Source organism: Mandrillus leucophaeus, unplaced genomic scaffold (assembly GCF_000951045.1).
Source record: "Mandrillus leucophaeus isolate KB7577 unplaced genomic scaffold, Mleu.le_1.0 Scaffold1605, whole genome shotgun sequence".
Classification (NCBI taxonomy): Eukaryota; Metazoa; Chordata; class Mammalia; order Primates; family Cercopithecidae; genus Mandrillus; species Mandrillus leucophaeus.
Window position 1 is genome coordinate 135,496 of NW_012101594.1, and position 24,546 is coordinate 160,041.

At 35.3% G+C, this 24,546-nt stretch overlaps 1 protein-coding gene across 1 annotated transcript in view; it reads left to right on the plus strand.

The window, feature by feature from the left end:
• The window catches only part of CDC42BPA (CDC42 binding protein kinase alpha (DMPK-like)), a 267,348-nt gene that overhangs the window by 90,874 nt on the left and 151,928 nt on the right, over positions 1 to 24,546 (plus strand). The window contains exons 5-9 of the mRNA XM_011975980.1: positions 1,757 to 1,850; positions 15,159 to 15,359; positions 16,980 to 17,228; positions 19,829 to 19,908; positions 23,136 to 23,302. Of these exons, the coding sequence (XP_011831370.1) occupies positions 1,757 to 1,850; positions 15,159 to 15,359; positions 16,980 to 17,228; positions 19,829 to 19,908; positions 23,136 to 23,302 (791 nt within the window). The remainder of the gene's footprint in view (positions 1 to 1,756; positions 1,851 to 15,158; positions 15,360 to 16,979; positions 17,229 to 19,828; positions 19,909 to 23,135; positions 23,303 to 24,546) is intronic.

Here is a 24,546-nt window from a genome sequence, read left to right on the forward strand (position 1 = left end):
TAGGATAGTGGCTGTGTCTGGGTAGTGGAGGGAAAGGATGAGATCAGGAATGGTAATAGAATACTTATGTTTTTCAGTACTATCTGTGATGTCTTGTTAACTTTTAGTATTTTCTATTTTATTTATATAGTATTATGAATAGAGTATATTCACATTAATATGCTTTATGTATATGTATATATTTTATACTTACTGCCTATAAAATAAGCAAAGATATTATTGATGCATATAAATCCATCTTTGCAATTCCTTTAATCTCCTTTACAATCTAAGAAATACTATACCAGTAGAAGTAATTTGTAGTGACTGTATAGCTTAATTTTTAAGATAAATAATAAAATATTTTTTCCTCATCCAAAAATGGTCTTAGTAATTGCTAAGCTTCCTTCCAGAACTAAACTGTACTCCTTTGATGTTTCCCCTACAGCAGAAGATCTTTTTTGACAGGTTAGGATAAAGTCAAATGTTGAGGATTATAAAGCTAATTCCCTATACAGATTGTTGTTTTCAATCTGCCTGTCTGTTTAGCAACCATCTATCATCTACAATAGGTGTTTGAAAACTTTTTCTATAAACTGCCAGAGAGTAAATATATTAGGCTTTGTAGACCATGTGGTCTGTGTCACAACTACTCACTTTGCCATTGTAGTGTGAAAGCAAATATAGGCAATACCTAAATGAATGGGCACAGCTGTGTTTCAATAAAACTTTATTTACAAAAACAGGCAGCAAGCTAGATTTGGCCGTGGGCCATAATTTACTGACTTGTGATATACAACACACTCAGAGAAATTGCTTCAGTAATCAAAGTAATATTGTTATAATATTTTACCCATATTATGGGTGGTAAAACTGAGGCATAGAGATCTTAAATGGCATTATTCAGGTTAAATTGAAGTAGCCCTCCCATATTCCTGTAATTTACATGGCAATATAATTTTTTAAAAATATGTATAGGTTCTCCAAAGATTCTTTTTCTTCCTCTAAAAGTAGAGTGAGTTGGGTGGGTATAATCTCTTAGTTATTCACAATTACAACCTTTAGTATGATTAGAAGCTTAATATTGTTAAGTCCCTGAGAATCTTCTTTACAGAACCATTTTATATATGATAATTTTTAAAGGTTTGCATTCACATGCAAAAACAAATACAAAAGCTGGTATATGATACAGTTTAGATTTGAATATCTTACACACCATTGACTTAACGTCCGAAGACAGTGAAAGCTTTAAATAATATAGACAATCTATTAGGCAGTTGTTTTAGTTCTTCTGTAAAATCAACTTTATGAAGCAATTTCTTTGTGTTGTCATGACCTGCAGTAATTGAGACTTTATCTATCTGCAGTTATCTTAGGGTCTAGAAAGTATATTTTTCCCTGTCCAGTTTCATGGGCTAGAGGATAGTATTTTTTATGGTTATCAGGTAATGATGACTCTTCTGTATGGAGAAAGTAGGTCTACCATAGTGACATTGGTATCTGTGTAAATCAAAAGGAAAGATAGTAAGATTAATTTAACCAGAATGAAAATAACCACACTACCTTTTATCTCTAGAAGAATACTGAAATTACATGTGTTTGAGAAAGTTTTAATATGAATCAGAACCAGGATTTGACTTAATAAAGTAATTAAATAGATGTTCTTAGAATATTACTTTTAAAATAAGTTGAGATTTTTTTTCGACAAAAAGAATACCTTACCAAGCAACGAATTGTTTATTTTTCCGCTAAAAATTGAATGTATTTATTTTTTCAGAGACATTAAACCTGACAATATACTGATGGATATGAATGGACATATTCGGTTAGCAGATTTTGGTTCTTGTCTGAAGCTGATGGAAGATGGAACGGTAAATAAAGATAAATACTAAATTATTTTATTCACAGACGTTTCCCTTGCTATTTGTCTTTTATATCTGTTTTAGAAACCATCTATTTATACTGTCTATCCGTCCATCCATCCATTTGTCTATCTATGCTCCACCTCCTTCCACAAAGGGATTTGGGTATACTTATAATGGGGTTTGTCTAAAAAGTCACAAGTCATTTCAGCTGCTTATATCAAAGATCTTAAGACTGATAAAATATACCCTTTATGAGACCCTTGTTTGCTCCTTCTTTAGCTGGTGACTTCTGTTGTATTTCAGATATTTCGAAGTTCACCGGGGGTAAAAGAACTAAGTTTCACATAGAAAAAGAAAATGCAACTTTGTCCTCACTTTTACTTTTTTTTGTTCTTTCTTTCCTAATTGCCTCGTTATTCTCAGGGACAGTGTTCAACAAATGAATCCTTTTTTCAGAGAGTTTACAAGTTGATTTAGTTTCATGTTCCCATTTGCTTAACTTTTGCTAAGCTTAAATCCCTTGGGTTTTTTTTGTTGTTGTTTGTTTGTTTACTTAATAGCTGGGCATGGTCGTGGGCGCCTGTAGTCCCAGCTACTCAGGAGTCTGAGGTGGGAGGATCTCCTGAGTGCAGGAGGCAGAGGTTGCAGTGAGCCAAGATTGCACCAATGCACTCCAGCCTGGGCAACAGTGAAGTCCTGTCCCCCACTCCCTCACCCCCACAACCAACCCCCCTCAAAAAAAAAAGCTGGGCATGGTGGCTCATGCTTGTAATCCGTTGGGAGGCTAAGGCAAGAGGATCACTTGAGCCCAGGAGTTCAAGACCAGCTTAAGCAACATAGTGAGACTCTGTCTCTATTTTAAAGAAAAAAAAATAAGTTTATATGCCACAGTTTTATTCTGTTATTTTTTTTAACTTCATTTTTTTTCTGGCCGTATAGGAGAGATCCAAAAATATATCAGTTTAATTGACAGAAACTTTTTGGAGAACAGTTTAGTATAATACATTCCAAAAGCCATGAAAATGTCACATTAGACCAGTAATTTTAACTTTGGAAAAATTTTATTCTTTTTGTTTTTTTAGACGAAGTCTCACTCCGTTGCCTAGGCTGGAGTGCAGTGGTGTGATCTTGGCTCACTGCAACCTCCGCCTCCTGAGTTCAAGTGATTCTTCTGCCTCAGCCTCCCAAGTAGCTGGGATTGCAGGCAAGCGCACCATGCCTGGCTAATTTTTGTATTTTTTGTAGAGATGGGGTTTCACCATGTTGGCCAGGCTGGTCTCAAACTCCTGACCTCAGGTGATCCACCCACCTCGGCCTCCCAAAGTGCTAGGATTACAGGCATAAGCCACCGTGCCTGACCGACTTTGGAAAATTTGTCCTACAGTGATAACTTTGTTAAAAAGAATTATGTGACTTCTGCCTCTGGCCATGATGGAAGGAATAAATTGGTACCCAATTAGCACCCCCACTATAAGGAACTATAAAATTGGATACAGTAGTTGAAACAACTGTTTTCCAGCAGTGAACAACAGGCAGCATATGCTATTATCCCTGACATAAATGAACTCATGAGGTATTCCTCACGATTGTGCAAAGACTGGGACAGTTCCTGACTCTGATGCAGAAAGCTAGAGTGAAAGCAGAGCTGGACTACCTGCAACAGCTGGAATATTCAGGGCTTAGCATTGGAGAGGAAGGAGTTGTACAGAGAGAGGGCATAAAGTACCTCATGAAGGTTGGGCTGTGCATTGTACTACAAGACCATATGAGGCTTGACAATAGCAGATGATAGCATTTGAAAACAGACCAGAATACTAATCATCAAGCAGATCTCCCAGGTGAGAAACAGTGCTAGGGGAAATTGAATTTTCAGCCCTGGAGAGCCAGCTAACAACCTTTGTATCACATAAGACCTACTCTAACCCTGACTAACAACCTAAGTCCAAGCCCTGATAAGATCCACAGAGTTTGGAAGTCTTCCTTCCAAGTAGAGGGTCTTATGACAAATCTTAGATTTTTGTATGAACCTACAATCACAGAGTATATGTAAGCCAACTCCTGGTCAAGGAGATCAGTCAGTAATTTTTTTATGTGCTTACATAATTATTTTTTTTCATAAGAAGGTAACAAACTCAATACTCTCTATAACATCTTATTCACAATGATCAGGATTCAAAAAAAAAAAAATCACTGAACCAAACAAAAATGGGGATGTGGATAGTGATGCAGAGTCAGATAAAAGCAGTCGGTAGAGGCCTGGCTGGCACACATGTTGGACTTAGCAGACGGAGACTTAAAGAAGTGATCATAGGTCAGGCACAGTGGCTCACACCTGTAATCCCAGCACTTTGGGAGGCCAAGGTGGGTGGATCACCTGAGGTCAGGAGTTTGAGACCGCCTGTCCAACACAGTGAAAGCTTGTCTATACTAAAAATACAGAATTAGCCGGCCATGTCAGATGTGGTTAAAGTGCTGAAAACTAAAGATAAAGACATTTAAAAGCAGCCAGAAGGAAAGACGTATTACATACAGAGGAGAAATGGTAAGGACTGCTGACCTCTCATGAGAAATCATGGAGTGATATCTTTAAAGTACTGAAGGAAAAAAATGTGTGAACAGGTTTCTGTATTAAGAAAAATATCCCTCAAAAATGAGGGTGAATTAAAGACATTTTCAGATAAATGGAAGATGAGAAAATCTCTAGCAGGCCTGGATGCTAAAGAATGTCCTCCATGTCAAAGGAAATGATACTGTTTGGACATTTGGATTTATAGCATAAAAAAATCATATGCAGTAAATAAGTGGGTAAAGAAAATGTCTATACTGTCTCTCTTATTTAATTTACGTAAAAGGTACCTGACTGTTAAAAGCAAAAATAATGTAATGTGTAATTATTTGTAATTTGGGGTTTGTGACATGTAGAAGTAAAGGATATGACAATAGTCACATAAACAATGGAAGATGTGTATATGGAATTATACTGCTCTAGGATAATTGTATGTAGGGAGTATAAAGTGAGAAGTGGGTAGTGCCAGTTATGACATTGGAAGAGGGAAATAGCATGGTAGTGTTGCTGAGCTGAGAAAACAGAGATTAAAATCAGGGAGGCTTTGGCATCTGAAAGTTGGGGCCACCATTTCAGAGGATAGAGCTGCAGGGAAAAATAACTCTACGGAGAGAGCTAGTCCTGCATGTTACAAGCCCAGTGGACTCAAAGCTGGAGATAGAGTCCCTGTAGTCTGATGTTTGCCATTCTAAATTCCTTTTGAATGCATTTGAAATGCAGATTCCAGAATGCATGAGTAGTATTTCTGTCTCTATGAGTTTCCTCTAATTATATTTGTTCCTGAAAGTCTGGTGTGTCTTCCCAGTCATTCATTCTCATTTTGCTGGACGATAGGATATTTTATGTTTTGTTTCTAGCACACTTATTGATGAACTCAAAATGGTTTTCTTGGATGTAATATCACGTTGGACTTCCATTTTCAAAACCATAGGTTTGCACTTATAATACCAGCACTTTGGGAGGCCAAGGCGGGAGGATTGCTTAAGCCCAGGAGTTTGAGACCAGCCTGAGCAACATGGCAAGACCTCATCTCTACAAAAAAATAGTTAGGCGTAGTGGCATGCACCTGTAGTCCAGTTACTCAGGAGGATGAGATGGGAGGATCGCTTGAGCTTAGAACCTGGTCAAGGCTGCAGTGACTGTGATGGTGCCATTGCACTTCAGCCTGGGTGACAGCAAGATCTTGACTCCAAAATAAATAAATAAAAAATAAAAATAAGTAAAAATTTTAAAAACACTATAATGAAGAAACCTTGTTTTATTTTAGAATTTTACATTAATTTTTAGATTTTATTGTCTTATTTTTTGAGGCAGGGTCTTGCTCTGTCACCCAGGCAAGTGCAGTGGTGCTTTGAGCATTTCATTTACTTACATATTTCCTATAACCATATTTGTGCTGCTGTCTCTTAATTATTTATTTTTAGATACTATCTCTTAATTTCCTACCATGGTAGATGAGGATTCAGGTCTCTTGCTCTGCTCTTGCCCAACCAGTACACTTCCTCTCTGTCCTCCCAATGTAATTATCACACAATCCCTCATTAAATCCTGTTCAGTATTTTATTATGATGATACAAATACTCATTGCCGTGTCATACAATTTGTTTTAATTGCATTTCTTTTCTTCAAAACCTTTTTATTCTTCCTGGTGTAAGTGACCACTTTGCTCTGCTTAATTTTCCGTGTAATTTTCACCAATTTATCCTCAAACTCTCCACCACGTTGAATTACTTAGTAAAAGGAATTTAGCAGCTCCTTTTTTTCCCATGGAGATATTCATACTGGAGTCTTGCATTCGCCTAATCTGGACTATTTGTTCTAGAGACCTACCGCAGAGGTACTATCCTAGGACTACCTTTCATCATCTTCATGGAATTTACGTTGTTCTCTAGTATCGGACTGTGTTTCCTGGATCCCATTTGGTGATAGCTGCCTGAGGAAGGTTCCATTGGAAGTAAATATTTCATAATCTTCCATGTCTGAAAAATGCCTTCATATTTTATTGATAACTTGTCTGGACATAGTATTCTAGATTTGAAACTATTTTTCTCTTAGAATTTAGAAGGCATTATGTTGTCTTTTAACTTACAGTGTTGCTATTAAGACATCTGATGCCATTCTGAGTCTCAGTCCTTTTATTACAGCCGTTCTCTCTATCTTTGGAAGCTTTTAGAATGTTTTATTTATTCCCAGTGTCCTGAAATGTTATGATTGTTGACTTTGTGTGGGTCATTATTTATTATCTGGACAGCTGCCTCAAATCTATGAGGCTTTCCCAAATTTGTGACTTTTAAATTAAGTTTCAACTTGCTTTTTCTCTTATGTCTCGGTCAAAACCATACCAGCTGAATCACTTTACCTTAAGAAGTCAATTTCTGGTGGTGAAGTGTTTGCTATAATTCTTTTTCTTGCTCTAAAATTATCTTGGCTATTCTTGGCCCTTTATTTTTCTCTGTGATTGTTAGGATTATCATATTGGTTTATATCCATACATGTACACACATGTGAACAATCCCTCATAAACACTGGCTTATGTATTTAAGACCTGTCATTGAAATTAGAGCTTAATTTTGGGGACATTTATGTCTACAACATGGACTCTTCTTATCTATGAATGTTGTGTTTCTTTTTATTGTTTCAGGTTTTCTTTTATGTCTGTTAATACAGTTTCATAATGTTCACTATTAATCCATTACCCAGATGAGTTAGATTTGCTCCTAAGTGACTTGTGGATTTTTTTATGTTACCTGTATTATAAATGATACTTGTTTAAATTTGCAGTTTAATAGCTTGTTGCTCTTCTTTAGGATTAGAATTGATGTTGTATATTCATCTTGAATATAGCAATCTTGCTAAATTTTATCAGTTTAAAATAGTTTATAGATTCTTCTAGATTTTTCATACAATAAATCATGTAATCCATAAATTATGACAAACTTTGGGTTTGTTTCTCAACAATCTTTATATGTGCTTTTTTTTTTTCCTCCTACCATGGAGTCTAATGACCTTCAGTACAATGTTAAATAGGTGCAGTGATGTTGTTTCTGTAGCTTCAAATTAGTTTAATGTTTGCAGTTAGCTTTTGGTATATATCCCTTATCAAATTAAGAAATTTCTTCTCATTTCTGATTACTGGAGTTTTTCTGTTATGATTCTGGTTGAAATTAAATTACCTTTCTGCATCCATCAAGATAAGGTTAGGTTATTTTTCCTTTAATCTGTTAATCTGATAAATGACAGCTTCTCCATTGTTAAATCATTCATCCTTTGAGTATGTAACTTTATCAAGATGTTATATTGCAGTATTTTAACAGATTGCTAGTTGACTCTGCTACCATTTTGTATAGTATTGTTACCTGGCATTCTTACATGACATTAGTCATATCTCAGACTGGAGTATAATTTTTTTTTCTTAAATTGTTCTTGTCTGATTTTTAGATTTAAGTCATTTTAGCCTTATAAAATAAACAGAGGACCCATATTTTCCCCTTACCCATTTTGGCTCTAGAACAGTTTATAATACAGTTATCTGTTAACTTATATCATTGGTAGAATTTACTTTTAAATCACCTTAGCCTGGGTGAAGTTTTGTTTTCTTCAATTTTATTTTGTTTTGCAGATAGATTTTGTACTATTGATTCAAATTTTTAGTGATTATAGGTCTGTTGGATTTTCTGTTTCTTCCTGAGTTTTAATATGTTATAGTCTTTTCAATGAAAATTGTCCATTTTCTCTGAGTTTTCAATTTTACTGCCATAAAGTAATTCAGACCGCCTTCTTCCTAGTTTTAACGTCTCTGTTACAGTGTAGTTTTGCCCCCCTTTTCCTAGTATTGTTTATTTCTGCTTCTCTTTTCCTGCGTAAGTTTTGATACAGAGCATTCTACTGTTCAATTCTAAATATTTTCCAACTTAAGTTAGAATTCTTCTGTGGACCACTATTTAGTGATATGCCTTTTAATATCCATAGTATTAGATTTGTGTGTTTGGTTAGTTCTTCCTGGTTTCAGTTTACTGTAGATTGGGTCTATTTGGTATTAGGTTTTTTTGACATTTTTTGAAATTTGTTTTGTGATTTTGTAACAGGCCAGTTTTTATATGTTCTCTGTTTATTTGAAAAGAATACTGTTTTTTTCTAACTTTTGGGTACAGATACATATGCACATAAGATTTAAATTGTTAATTTTGTCATTCAGCTTTTTTGTGTTCTTAACGATTTTATTTCTCTGCTCTGTTATTCATTGTTTAAAAATCCTTATGATGGTAAATTTATTAACTTTTCTTTTTAATCATCAGTGTTTTGCACAGCTCTTTTGTAGCTGTGCCTGTTAGGTATATATTATTCAGAATTTGCATTTCTTCCAGGGTATTTTCTTTTATATTAATGAGTTTTTTAAAAAAAATCTTACAATGATTTTGACATTAGAATATATTTAACTGATATTACTATAGCTATCTTAAGTTTCTTTTCTTTATCATATGCCTCATGTACCCCTTTCCATCTGTTTACTTTCAACTTTCCTGTGTCCTGATGTTTTAAGTGCATCGCTTTTAAACAGATGATTGCTGATGTTTTTCCCATTTGTTCCTTTTAGTTTTGTGTGTTGTGCAGTGTAACAGTTTTGTTTAATAGGTGAATTTAATCCATTTATAAATTTTGTGATTATTAATACACTTATTTTTAGTATCTTATATGCTATTTATTATTGGTTTTGCTTGTTTCTTTGCATGTAGGCTTGAGTTTGTTTTCTTCTTTCTTGCCTTCTGTTGACTTGGTCCAGTTTAGCTTTTAAATTTCTCTCTATTTGTTTGGAAGTTACATATTCTAAGTATTTTAGTGTTTATCATCACATTTTTAAACATTTATAGTTTACCTACTGCCTATAGAGTTAATCAGTTTTTCTGCCACATTCCCAGTCAAAACAAGAAACTTAGATTACTTTACACTGTAATTAACTCAACGTAACACTCACAACAAAAATTAACTCAAAATGGGTCAAAGACCTAAATGCAAAAACTAAAACTATGAAACTCTTAGAAAAAAAAACAGAAGTGATAACTTTATGACATTGGATTTGGCAGTGATTTCTTGGGGATGACACAGCATTACAGGCAACGAAAGAAAAAAAATAGATAAATTGAGCAATATCTCTATTAACACTTCTATGCATCAAAGGGCACAGAGTGAAAAGGCAACATATGGAATGAGAGAAAATATTTGCAAATCATACGTCTAATAACAGGTTAGTCTCTAAAATATGTAAAGAACTCCTACAAGTCAGCAACAAAGAACAAAGGATCCTGTTAAAAAATGGACAAGGAATTTAATTTAATTTAATTTAATTTATTTTATTTTATTGTTGAGATAAAGTCTTGCTCTTTTGCCTAGGCTGGTGTCAGTGGTGTGATCTCGGTCCACTTCTCCTGCCTCAGCCACCCGAGTAGCTGGGATTACAGACATGCATTACCATACCCAGCTAATTTATTTATTTATTTTTTTGTAGAGACTGGGTTTTGCCCTGTTGGCCAGATTGGTCTCAAACTCCTGACCTCAAGTGATTCTCCCACCTCAGCCTCCCAAAGTGCTGGGACAAGGAACTTAAATAGACATTTCTCCAAAGAAGATATTTAAATGGACAATTAGCACATATAATTAGAGAACACTAATAATTAGAGAAACACAAATCAGAACCACAGGGATACACCAGCTCACACTCAGCAGGATTGCTACTATCAAAAAAACAGAAAATAACAAGTGTTATCAAGGGTGTGAATAAATTAGAATCCTTGGGCACTGTTGGTGGGAATGTAAAATATGGAAAACGGTATGGGTAGCTCTTCAAAAAATTGAAAATAGAATTACCATGTGATCCAGAGTTCCTCCTCTGGGTATATACCCAAAAGAAGTGAAAGCAGGGAGTTGAACATACATTTGTACACTCATTTTCAGAGCAGCATTGTTCACAATAGCCAAAGGGTGGAAGCAACCCGTGTACATTGACAGATGAATGGATAAACAAAATGTGCTGTATACATACAATGGAATATCAATCAATTTTAAAAAGGAAGGAAATTCTGACATGTGCGACAACATGGATGAAACCTTAGGACATTATGCTAATGAAATAAGCCAGTTACAAAAGTACAAATATTTTATGATTCTACTTATGTGAGATAACTATAGTAATCAAGTTCAAAGAAACAAAGTACAGTGGTGGCTGCCAGGGTCTAGGGGAAGGGGGAATGGGGGAATTACTGATGGATACAGAGTTAAAATTTTCCAAGATGAAAAAATTTTAGAGTGGGGACTAGTGGCACAACAGTGTGAAGGTACTTACGCCACTGAACTGCACACTTCTAAAAATCATTAAGATAGTAAATTTTATGTGTATTTTTACCACCGTTAAAAATAATAATTAAAAAATTTTAAAAACCTAAGAAATTTAGAATACTTGAATCCTGTTTACATCCTCAGTAATATATTTTTGTTTTTCCAGTGTTTTATTTCCAACTTTTGTTTTTTAGGGAGGTAAATTGGGTGTTTTTTTTAAATTTTTATTTTTCTATTTGTAAACTGACAAATTATAGTTGTATACATTTATGGGGTAAATTTATTTTTCAGCCCTAAGGTAGTTACTCCTGCCTCTTTTTCTAGTCCTTGTCCTCCTCCTTCTTCATTGTGTTATCCAATTAACCACCATTTAGATGTATTAGTAAAGTTTACTAATATCTTTGTTCATAATTGCTTCTAGTATCACGTTCTTCCATCTTGGTTAAATTTCTTGTTTTCCGAAGTATACCCTTTAGTACTTGTTTAGCCGAAAGGAAATATTAGTGATAGTTCACTCAGTCTTGTGTGAGAATGTATCATTTCTGTATCATAATTTAGGTAGGTAGGTAATATTATATTGACAATCATTTTGTCTTATCACTTTGAAGGTACAACTTCATTTTCTTCTGACTGCAATTTTTAGTTAATAATAATTCAACTGTTGGTCTAATTGTTGTTCCTTAGTAGATAATCTCTATTCTTTAATGTTTTTAAAATCTCTTTGGGTTTGGTATTCTGTAGTTTAATTCCAGTGTGTATAGACATGAATCTGCTTTTATTTATCTTCTAAGTACTTTGTGTTTTGTTTTGTTTTGTTTTGAGACAGGATTTCACACTTGTTGCCCAGGCTGAAGTGTGGTGGTGCCATCTCTGCTCACTGCAACCTTGACTTCCCAGGCTCAAGCAATCCTCCCACCCCAGCCTCCCAAGTAGCTGGGACTACAGACATGTGCCACCATGTCCAGCTAATTTTGTATTTTTTGTAGAGATGTGGTTTCACGATGTTGCCCAGGCTGGTCTCCAACTTCTGAGCTCAAGCAATCCACCTGCCTCAGCTTCCCAAAGTGATGGGATTACAGGTGTGAGCCACTGTGCTCAACCTCTTCTAAGTACTTTATGCCCTTCCTGCATCCAAGAATTCAAGTCTTATCATTCTTGAAAAAATTTAAGCTTCGTCTCTTTGGATATTGCTTTCCGCTATTCTCTCTTTTATCTCATTCTCTTATGCTGTGTTGAACTTGTCCATTCTAGGGTCCGTACATGTTAGCCTTTATTCCAAATTTTCCATTTTTTAAGTCTTCACATTAGATGCTAGTTAATTTCTTCAGCTCTTCTTCAGGTTTATTATTCTCGTCAACTGTATCTAATCCACTGTTTACCTATTTATTGCATTTATTTTATTTCAATGACTATTTTCATTTCTAGGAGTTCTGTTTGATTTTTAAAAACTTGTGCGTTGTTGATTTTTTTAGGTCTTTAATAATTTTAAAAATACTTATTTCATAGAGTGGATCTGATTGTTGTTAGGGATCCAATTGTTCTGTTTGTTGGGATTTATGACTTACTCATAATAGACAGTTTCCTCATTTGGTTTTTATTATTGGATTGTGAGCTCATATTCAGCAACATTTTGTGTTTAAGAATTATATCTGCTAAATTTGAGCATATGTCCTCCACAGTAGATTTGAATTTGTTTTGCTTCCTAGAGGCAACTAACCTTGGGTCAGTGTTAATGCCAATTTCTTTTTCTTTTTTTTTTTTCTTTTTAAATTATACTTTAAGCTCTAGGGTACATGTGCACAACGTGCAGGTTTGTTACGTATGTATACATGTGCCATGTTGGTGTGCTGCACTCGTCATTTACATTAGGTATATCTCCTAATGCTATCCCTCCTCCCTCCCCCCTCCCCACAATAGGTCCCGGTGTGTGATGTTCCCCTTCCTGTGTCCAAGTGATCTCATTGTTCAGGTCCCACCTATGAGTGAGTGAGAATATGCGGTGTTTGGTTTTCTGTTCCTGTGATAGTTTCAGAGAATGATGATTTCCAACTGCATCCATGTCCCTACAAAGGACACAAATTCATCCTTTTTTATGGCTGCATAGTATTCCATGGTGTATATGTGCCACATTTTCTTAATCCAGTCTGTCACTGATGGACATTTGGGTTGATTCCAAGTCTTTGCTATTGTGAATAGTGCCGCAATAAACATACGTGTGCATGTGTCTTTATAGCAGCATGACTTATAATCCTTTGGGTATATACCCAGTAATGGGATGGCAGGTCAAATGGTATTTCTAGTTCTAGATCCTTGAGGAATCGCCACACTGTCTTCCACAATGGTTGAACTAGTTTACAGTCCCACCAACAGTGTAAAAGTGTTCCTGTTTCTCCACCTCCTCTCCAGCACCTGTTGTTTCCTGACTTTTTAATGATCACCATTCTAACTGGTGTGAGATGGTATCTCATTGTGGTTTTGATTTGCATTTCTCTGATGACGAGTGATGATGAGCATTTTTTCATGTGTTTGTTGGCTGTATGAATGTCTTCTTTTGCGAAGTGTCTGTTCATATCCTTAGCCCACTTTTTGATGAAGTTGTTTGTTTTTTTCTTGTAAATTTGTTTGAGTTCTTTGTAGGTTCTGGATATTAGCCCTTTGTCAGATGAGTAGATTGCAAAAATTTTCTCCCATTTCTTGGCTTGGGAACTTTTGGACCACAGAAGCGGTATGGATTTGCATCCCAAATGTTGAGACTATGTGATGTAATGTTACGAATTTCTGCAGGAACAATATTTTTCATTCATCACACACAAGTCAAGATAGATAAAATGTCTTGTCCTTCTCTGCTTTGTGGAAGATTTTTATAATGTACCATTTTTCTTAAGCAGTATACATTTTAGGGTGTGTATATAGGGAAGCCTTTGTCTTCAAACTCCCCACCTCATGTAAGCTAAGGATAAGGTCTTTTCGTCTGTTCCTTTGTTTTTGTTTTGTTCTTACCTTATGTAAGTGTAAGGTATTCGCTTTTGTGTATGTTAAAATTCGAGAACCTAGGACATGAAAACCAACAATTCCCCAACTCCACTCAGCTCTAATGCTTATTCTTCTGATTTTTAAGCATTTCTTGATTACTGACCTCTAAGAATTTCTCTTTGTAAAAAAGTTCTTTTATATGTTTATACAAATAATTGTTATATTTTATCTAGTTTTTTTTTTTTTTTTCCTTTTGAGACAGAGTCTTGCTCTGTTGCCCAGGCTGGAGTTCAGTGACGCAGTTTTGCTTACTGCAGGCTCCGCCTCCCAGGTTCACACCGTTCTCCTCCCTCAACCTCCTGAGTAGCTGGAACTACAGGCACCCACCACCACACCCGGCTAATTTTTTTGTATTTTTAGTAGAGATGGGGTTTCATCGTGTTAGACAGGATGTTTATATAGCATTTTTAAGAGTTTGTAATAGAAGGGTTTTTAAGTTATTTAATCTCATTACTAAAATGTAAGTCTCTCCTAATTATTCAGAATTGGAAATGTAGTCTAGAAAATCCAGAATATTAACTGATATTCTACTTTAGGAATGTTCATGTTTCGGATAAGTTCTTCTAAAACATGTAAAGGGTCAATATTCTTTTACTTCAAAGTACCTTACAACAAATATACCCAGGATTTTTCTAGTTACCTGTTTTATTTTTTCTTCCACTTTTTTATAGAGACAGGGTCTTGCTATGTTGCCCAGGCTTGTCTCAAACTCCTGGGCTCACGTGTTTCTCCCGCATTGACTTCCCTAAGTGCTGGGATTACAGATGTGAGCTACCATGCCTGGCTTTAATTACTATTTTCTAGTTAAACCTAACCTGCTATAACAAGCACTCAACTTTTTCTCTCTATTGGAACTTTAGTTTTTGAAGGATATGTCTCTTCTTTTATAGTTTTTTAAATTAGTAAGTAGTTTGTTGTACATTATTGACATTTATTTTCTTAGGTTTCTATTAAGGAGTTTAAACATAATCTCCAGGCTTTTCATAGTGTTGGCCTAAATATCAGGAGCTTTTCCCCCCATCTCATTGTAAAATTTTTATAGCTTCATTTTTTTTTACGTATATAGGTTTGACAGGTAATTATCAATAATGAGTGTTCTAAACCAAATATTCAGTTTGTTGTTAATGGGTATGATGGTTTAAATTAAATTGTTCCTCTCAATGTCATCAGCTACGTAACAGCTGTATAGTGTTACGAAATCTGGAAAACTATTAATGTGGGGATAATACAAAATTTAACATATATACAAGGATTATTATTTTTCAGATAATGACAAAGATGTGTTTATGAGATAATAATGTCTTGTGTAACTTAAGTAGCTATTTTAAATTTAAAATTATTTTATTTCTAATATAGTAGATTAATAAAAATGTAAATTTCTTCAGGTTCAGTCCTCAGTGGCTGTAGGAACCCCAGATTATATCTCTCCTGAAATCCTTCAAGCCATGGAAGATGGAAAAGGCAGATATGGACCTGAATGTGACTGGTGGTCTTTGGGGGTCTGTATGTATGAAATGCTTTATGGAGAAACACCATTTTATGCAGAATCTCTGGTGGAGACATACGGAAAAATCATGAATCACAAAGTTAGTATATTTTACTTTTGTTCAAATTAATGTGGTAAATAACACATATAATAATATAATTTTTAAAGAGAAAATATTTTTCTAAAAACAGTGAACAGTCACATTTCTATCCTAGTACGGGACACGACAAACATAAATAGTCAAAAATCCATAAATTATTCATAAGTTACTAGTTCTCATTTTCTTGTATTTTATTAGAGATGCTGCTAAGTAGGAAATTAAGTGGTCTCTCAAGTAGAATAACAAAGGTCATAAGCAGTGAATTTAGATCATTGCTTACTATAGTATATGTATATAGTACATGTATAATCATGACTAGAATGTGTGTAAAAAAATTTTCAACTTTAGTAGTAATAAGTGCAATACAAATTTAAAATAAGAATGAGACACTTTTTTTCTTGTCAAATTAGCAAAGATCAAAAGACAAATAGTACTCTGTACCATAAATAATGCAGTGAGATGGGCATTCTAAGACATTAATAGGATTATAAATTGGTGTAACCTTTCTGTTCAGAAAGTATACAGGTATGCACCTAGAGCCTTAAAAAATGGTTAGAGGTTTTGATTGAGCAACTTCACTCTAGGAATCTACCCTATGACATTTTCAGTAGAACAAAGATATATGTACAAGGATACCTATTCTAATATTATTTATGATGACGACATTAGAAGCAACACAGATAACACAACAAGAACAAATTAATGAAACTTTAATATATTTAGTACTAAGTGAAATAGACTTCATAATAATAAGAAGAAAGGTTTTATTAGCAGTCTTAGAAGATTGTGAGCAGTTGCAAAAACCTAGAATATGAATATCCGATAGAAGGGGATAATCTGTTCTTTTTAATTTGTTCCAGTGAAGCAATTATGATTAGTTGCTTTACATATATACAAATCAGTTTTATAGGGCTTATGTTTTTCTACCTGGTTGCAAAGACAATGTTTCAAGTAGTTACAAAGAGCTGAAAGACTGGAAATAGCAGCAAGGTTGTAAATAGCATGTACATCATTTGAATTAGAAAAGAATATTGTAGTATAACATTATATTTAACAGCACAGATTACAGCTTCAGTTCAAATTCTGGTTCTGCCACTTACTAGATGTGTAATGTTGAGAAAGTTATTTGAATTCTCTGTGTCTTTATTTCTTCTATAATAGTAGCATAGTAGGAGTACCTACCTAAAATGGTTGTTTTGAGGATTAAATGAGTAACATACTTTAAATAGTGTCAGATACATATTATGTCCTTTAAAAATATTATTAATCATTAGCATGTAACTTATATGACCATTATCAATCATCTATGCTCGATTTAAATATTGAGTCAAATTCCACTACTTTTAAGTAATTTCTCTTCATTCTGATAGCAGTTTAAGGTATAATGTATTCTTTTTTCTATAGCACATGCATGATAACTCATATATGAAATTAAAGTCCTAGGAAAATGATCATCTGTCATTCATCCCTGTATTCCTTTAGTATTAGTACTTTGCACCAACATACAGTTATTAAATATATTTAAAAGAAAATGTATTTTTAAGAAAATAAATAAGTCAGCCAACGTACTTAGTATGTTAAACACTGATTTATATTTTGTTTCTGTTTTTCACTGTTTAGGAGAGGTTTCAGTTTCCAGCCCAAGTGACTGATGTGTCTGAAAATGCTAAGGATCTTATTCGAAGGCTCATTTGTAGCAGAGAACATCGACTTGGTCAAAATGGAATAGAAGACTTTAAGAAACATCCATTTTTCAGTGGAATTGATTGGGATAATATTCGGAACTGTGAAGCACCTTATATTCCAGAAGTTAGTAGCCCAACAGATACATCGAATTTTGATGTAGATGATGATTGTTTAAAAAATTCTGTAAGTATGACACTGTGAAGAAGTTCTATCCCTCTGTTTCTTTCTAATATGGTTATATAGTAATTTTTTGGTTTATAAGTATTTTGCTAGGATGGTTTTACAATTTATCAGTTATCAGTCAGTGATCATGGCTTCCAGTGCTTATTCTGTCACAAATCAAATTAAGAAGAAAGGTAACTGAGGTGAACATAGTTATTTGTGACTAAGAACAAAATTAAAATTCAAAGTTTTACCTCTTAGATAAGTTATGCCATTAAGCTTCCTAAGAGAACAAATTAGATACTTAAAAAAGCAGATTTTATGATTGCAAAGTGAAGAGGTTGGCAAATTTCTCTCTAAAACCATAGAACTGGACAAAATTATCAAAAACAACCATGTTAGGGCTTGATACAACAATTGAAGAGAAATAAATTGAGAAGCATTTATTTGTGCAAAGCTACTGAACTTTAGTTAAAGTCACATATACCACACACTTCCATCCCCACTACTGACTTGGTCTGGGACAGTAGTACTAGTAGCATGGAACTGGATAGAAAAATCAGCAGCTTTGCCGATACAGAGGGCAGATTCTAGGACTAAATACCCAAGCCCAGTGTGTTGCTGCTAACAATAGCTAACTTGGTAGGAAATCAATAGGGAAAATAGTCCACAGACGTGGTATAGCCCTGAGCTATAACCCTGCCTGAGGTGAATATCTGACCTCAAGCCAATTATTTGGCCAGTCCACTAGCCAAATAATTCGACCATTCTTAGCTTGTGAGCCATGCCCAAACAGGCCAGCATAGTATATCGACCTCTGCTATAACCCTTTAGGTTATATGAGATTAAAATTTAGGAAAATAAGAACTTAAAATGTTTGTGCTTTTTGCCTTTTTTAGTCATCGTCGTCGTCGTCATCGTCGTCGTCTTCTTCTTCTTCTTCTTCCTTCTTCCTTCTTCCTTCTTTCTTCCTCCTCCTCCTCCTCCTCCTCCTTCTTCTTCTTCTTCCTTCTCCTCCTCCTCCTCCTCTTCCTCCTTCTCCTCCTTCTCCTCCTTCTCCTTCTCCTTCTTTTTTTAAACATTTTTTATTTGAGACAGAGTCGCTCTGTGTCTCCCAGGCTGGAGTGCAGTGGCATGATCTCGGCTCACTGCAAGCTCTGCCTCACGGGTTCACGCCATTCTCCTGCCTCAGCTTCCCGAGTAGCTGGGACTGTAGGCGCCCGCCACCACGCCCAGCTAACTTTTTGTATTTTTTGTAGAGATGGGGTTTCACCGTGTTACCCAGGATGGTCTCGATCTCCTGACCTCATGATCCGCCTGCCTCAGCCTCCCAAAGTGTTGGGATTACAGGCATGAGCCACCGCTCCCAGCCACTTTTTAGCCTTCTTAATTTGAGCTTTTATTTTTTTTTTTGCAGCTATTTTATTTACTATGGCTTTAATTCTGTACTAAAAATTTTTATGTTAATGTTATATGACTTACAATTTTTTAAAATTTTTGTGGGTACTTAATAGGTACACGTTATATTACTTTTCACTGAAACTGTGAATACTCTTTTCAGTACAATAAGCTGTGATCACTGTTTGATAACTGTAAACCATCCTAGTACTATATTCAAGGCAGATAAAAATTTCTCATACTTTCCTGTCTAAACTTCACAAAGAATAGTTAAATGGACTTCTCTTACCAATTTTTTATAAATAGAATTATGTTTACTGTTAACAAATTGTGAATCATTCCAAATTAAATACATAGTACAGTTGATTCTAATTATTCATGGTGTTTATGTTCTATATAGTTGCCTTGAACACTATTAGCTAATATTGAACCATTGCTCTGAGGGAAGTACAGGGTTAGGTTTCTGTGAGCCTCTGATCAACTGATCAGTATATAGTCTTGTTTTATGTGTGCTTCTCTTTAAAGACACTTTATATAATATAGTTGATTCATTAACACTGAACTCACCATTGAACTCACCACCAGCAGCACTGTAACTCGTGCCTGAATGAAGCTTTTCCAGCATATTATTTTCTCCGTAAAGGCACGTCACTGTCCTCTTGTGCTAGGAACACTAGACAGTGCTTCAGCACTATGCTTGGGAGCCTTTTCAAGCAGTGAATCACATACAAAGGGCCCAAAAATGTGAAATGCATGACACCAAAGAGACCCTGTAAAGGACACTTGTTTATAATATGAGCGCTTAAATGAGAAGGCAGAGCCTCTCCTGTTCAACTTCAGCTGGGAATGTGAGCATAGGACATCTCAAATTTTTCTGTGCTCTGCACGTGTCTACAAATAATCATAAAATTACCACAAGTATTGATCTGGGGTTTACAAATAAATATTAGCTTCTATACAAATTTGCAAATACAGAGTACATGAATAATAATGACTGTATTCTCAATATTAGACTTTCCATCTTTAATTTAATTAGAATTTTAGAGTAGCAGTGTTCATGGTCTGAATTTTATATCACTAAACAACTATACCAAACTTATCAGTGTTTTAAAATTGAACAGTCAAAAATTTTTTTTGTTAATTTTTTTTGGCATTTTATATTTATAGCCAAGCCTACAGATCATAGCTATCTATTTCTTACCAGATGTTTTTTCCTCCTTTAGGAAACGATGCCCCCACCAACACACACTGCATTTTCTGGCCACCATCTGCCATTTGTTGGTTTTACATATACTAGTAGCTGGTAAGTTTGAAAAGTTAACATAGTTTGGGCGAGGTGCAGTGGCTCATGCCTGTAATCCCAGCACTTTGAGAGGCCAAGGCAGGCAGATCATGAAGTCAGGAGATTTGAGACCAGCCTGGCCAATATGATGAAATCCCATCTCTACTAAAAATACAAAAATTAGGTGGGCATGGTGGCGGGTGCCTGTAATCCCAGCTACTCGGGTGACCGAGGCAGGAGAATCGCTTGAACCGGGGAGGTGGAGGTTGCAGTGAGCCGAGACTGTGCCATTGCACTCCAGCCTGGGTAACAGAGTGAGACTCTGTCTCAAAAAAAAAAAAAAAAAAAAAAAAAAGTTAACATAGTTTGGACAATTTAAAGCAAATTAAATTGAATTGAGGTTGGTAAAAAATGTATGAGAAAACTGTAAATTAAAACTTTTTAAAAAATAGAATGAGCCTACTGCTGGAAATAGAAAGTTAAGCGTTACAAAATTAGTAGAATACATGAAAATCTGAACTCATTTTGGAGGGGAAAGAATGGAACAGAGAGCTCAGAATCTATTCCTTAGCAATGAAGCAGTAATTAGAAGAGTTTCATGCTGCTGAATATTCTCTAGATGTCAAGCAGGAGAACTTTGAACCCATTAATTCTACCATCTTTTACACTGACCCTCCGTTCACTTATATTCCCTATTTCCCCCTTACCCTGCTTAAATTCCATTGAGAATGATTATAATCACTCCTTGTATGCTCTTTCAGTTTCTTTGACTGTCTCTAATTCTGTTATACTTGCTTTGCTAAGTCAACATTAACTCTTAAAATTTTATTCTCTACCTGTACAGTTTCAAATGACTAGAAAAAATAGCTGACTATTCTTACTGGTCTACTTTAAATTCATGATTACCAACCTCAAGTGCCCCTTGTCTGACAAATATACTGTATTACTCTAGTGTATTCACTCTTCCACTCACCTAGATAACTTTTTTTTTTTTTTTTTTTTTTTTTTTTTTTTTTAAAGAGATGGGGTTTTATTCTGGGCAGCAGAAGGGCTGGAATGCAGTGGTGCAGTCCTAGCTCACTATAACCTCAAACTCCTGACCACAAATGATCCTCCTGCCTCAGCCTCCAGAGTAGCTGGGACAATAGGCACAAGCCGCCATGCCCAGCTAATTTTTAAAACGATTTAGAAATGGAGTCCTGCTGTGCTGTCTAGACTGGAGTACAATGGCACAGTCATAGATCACTACAGCCTCCTACTCCTCAAGCCATCCTCTGGCCTTAACCTACCCTGTTGCTGGGATTACAGATGTGAGCCATTGCATCTGGCGTATTTCTTTCTACTTGAGTTTGAAACCTCACGTTCAGCTGATTTGTATCCCCTTTCACCGAAAGGATTGAGGCAAACCACAGACAACTCCCACAAGCTCCAGTTACCATATTTACCGCCTACTTACTGTTGGACCCAAATTCTCTGTTCTTTTCATGGATGAACTGTGCAAGCCTCTAGTAAGGCCAGTCTCTTTCATTCCTTCCTGGCTGGTCTAGTACATGTTTTGCTTTTATGTCATGAATTTTTTCTTCTTGTGTCATCTGCATCACCAGATTATTTCTATCAGCTTGCAAATGTCAGTTCCCCATCTTAATACAAAATATAAAATCTGGATTCTACTTCCTTTACCTCTTATCAACCATGTCTCTGCTCTACATTATAGAAAAATTACTTCAACTTTTGACTATATTTTGTTTATTTTTCTCATACTGTTGTTTCTTGAATTCATTCCAGTCAGGTATGTGCCACCATCACTTCATGCAAACTGCTTTTATCAATGTCACTGTTGACCAGCATGTTACTAAATCTAATGATCACTTCTCAGTTCTAGTCTTACTTATTTGCTTAGTCTCATCTTATTTGCCACAGCTCCATACTTTTAAAATACCTTCTTCTCCTATCTTCTAGGACACTTGACTGATTTTCTCTCACCTTGCTGGTCATTCCTTCTCAGTCTCCATACCTGAACCCTCCTGACTTCCCTGACTTGTGAATATCAGAGTGTCCTATGGCTCAGTCTTTGGACTTCTCTTTTCCATCTAAACTCTCTAGTGTTCTCCCAAAGATTTGCTGATGAATCGTCAGTGTGCATCTCCAGCTGAGACCTCTCCTCTCGTCTGCTTAAAAATCTGTCTTAACCACCCACTTACTATGTAAATAACTTTCTTTTATTTCTCTGAACCTGTTCAGGTGATCCTTTAAAAGATAATCAGAACATGTCACTCCCCTATTCAGAACCAGTCCACCCATCCCCAACTCCAGTGGCTTCATATCAACTCCAAATCAAACTTCTTACAAGACCCTACATGACTGCCTTACTTTTATCTTTCTGAGTTTATTTTTCTTTGTTTACTCAACTCCATCCACACAGGCCTCCTTTCTGGCCTGTGAACATGCCAGACATACTCTTGTCTCAGGGCTTTAGTACTTCTGTTTCATCTGCTTGGAACATTCTTTCTTTTGATATTCCCTTAAGTGGTCCCCTCACCTTTACTTAGCTTTTTCCAAAGTTGCTTTAGCAGTGACAGCTTTACTGACTACTTTATCTAAATTTGTATCTCCTCCCCTTCAATACTTTATTTCTCCTTTTCCTGCTTTATGTTTTCTCCTTAGCATTTAACATTTTCTAATGTAATGAATATCTCAATTATTTTGTTTATTTCTGTCTCAGTCACTGGAATATAAGCTCTATATGGGCAAGGATTTTTGTCTGTTTTGTTCACCACCAAATGTCCAGCAGTTTCAGTATTTTTATTTAAATCGTATTGAATTAAAGACAGAAACTTGCTTTTGAATTTCAAATTCTAGTAAAGAGGGCCGTGGTTGGTGCTTTTGACTACTACTGTTTCACCTAGGTGGTCAAATTGTTTTAAACTACCAGTAACCCTTCAGCAAACTTCATTTTATAATTTGTGGGGTTTTTTAAATCAAAATAATTTGGGGGATATTAGGTTTTCATTTTTTCAAATGCTTCTAAAAACAGTTTATGGTAATTTTGCAAAAAAATCTTATAATTATTCCAGCTGGCTAAGCTGCAAGATATTCAAATCTGTGTTTTAAATGAGCAATTTAAAAATGTTTATGCCATGAATGTGGAGTCAGTTAAAAACTTTTTTTTAAAAATGTTAACATTTTTCTTCAAACTTTTTCTCACAGTATGAACCTACTTTTTTTTGTTTTTTTTTTTTTTTCTTCAGTGTACTTTCTGATCGGAGCTGTTTAAGAGTTACAGCTGGTCCCACCTCACTGGATCTTGATGTTAATGTTCAGAGGACTCTAGACAACAACTTAGCAACTGAAGCTTATGAAAGAAGAATTAAGCGCCTTGAGCAAGAAAAACTTGAACTCAGTAGAAAACTTCAAGGTAAATATATATTCACTTTTTGAATTGTACTCACAGTGTTATGAGGTGTTTATTGTAAGTGGTTGTTTTATCTTTGGAAAAAATCTTTTAAGTGGTGAAAAATCAGTTGTAGAAATTTATGCAGAAAACAGCATAATACCATTTATATAAAATCACACAATTAACAATAAACAACAACAAAATAGCTTTTGTTTCCTGTGGCTACATATTTATGTTTATAAAAATGTGTGGGAATACCTTTGGGGATGAGGAAATGAGACCCTCCTCACTTCGTTATAGCACTTTAATGACTTTTCCTATCTTATTTGCTCAATATTTAAGAGCTCTAGCTCCTTTCACATTGTCATTCTCTGCAGCATTGCTTCTGCCATATTTGATGATTTTAAAATGCACATACACATAAACTTTTTAAGATTCTGAGTGAGTTTCTTTATTCTTCACCTTCAATGATTGTTTTCTCCATTTCATTTCATCCAGTCCATCCTATGGTAATAAGATATGTCTTAAGATTACCATATCTAAAACTCATTAATCGCAGTTTCCAGCAAATCTTTTATAATTTCCTGCTCATAATTTTCTAGTGCTCTCTCTCTCTCTGACCCCTTAACTCCAATATTCCTTCACTGCCACCATTACCTACAAGTCTATCACCAATTTAACTCTGCTATTTATACCCTCATTTTTCATTCTCTGGTCAGCCATAATCATACCCTGGCATATACCTTCAAATCTATTGTTCCGCTTTCTCTTTGTCAGATACCTTTGGCAGAACCCCAACCGTGTTTGAATACAACTTTGTGTCTTCAACAATCCAGCTGAAGACAGCTTACCTAACACCCACAACATGCTGACTAATAATATTAATTCAGATTCACAGACACTCACCTCAGGTCAGCTCTTCATGCTGCCTAGCAGTCCTACTTTGTTCCCCTAGTCTATTTCCCTATCTTGTGCTGTAAAATCCAGTGATCATTTCTGTCTTCACCTTTTAACCTATCAGCAATATTTGATCCTGTGGACCATTTATTCCTCCTGATAATGCCTTTTTTGTTTTTGGCAGGGGGGGCGCTTCCGGGGCACTTTATCTCCTGGTTTTCTTTTTCCTCATAAACCAGTCCTTCCCAGTCTCCTTTGCTAAGTTTTCCTTAACTCTTTGACCTTTGAATGTTAGAATACTCTCTACTTGAAGCAAGTCTCTAGTTGAATGATGCCTTCAGTGAAGGTTTTCCAGACCATCCTATTTA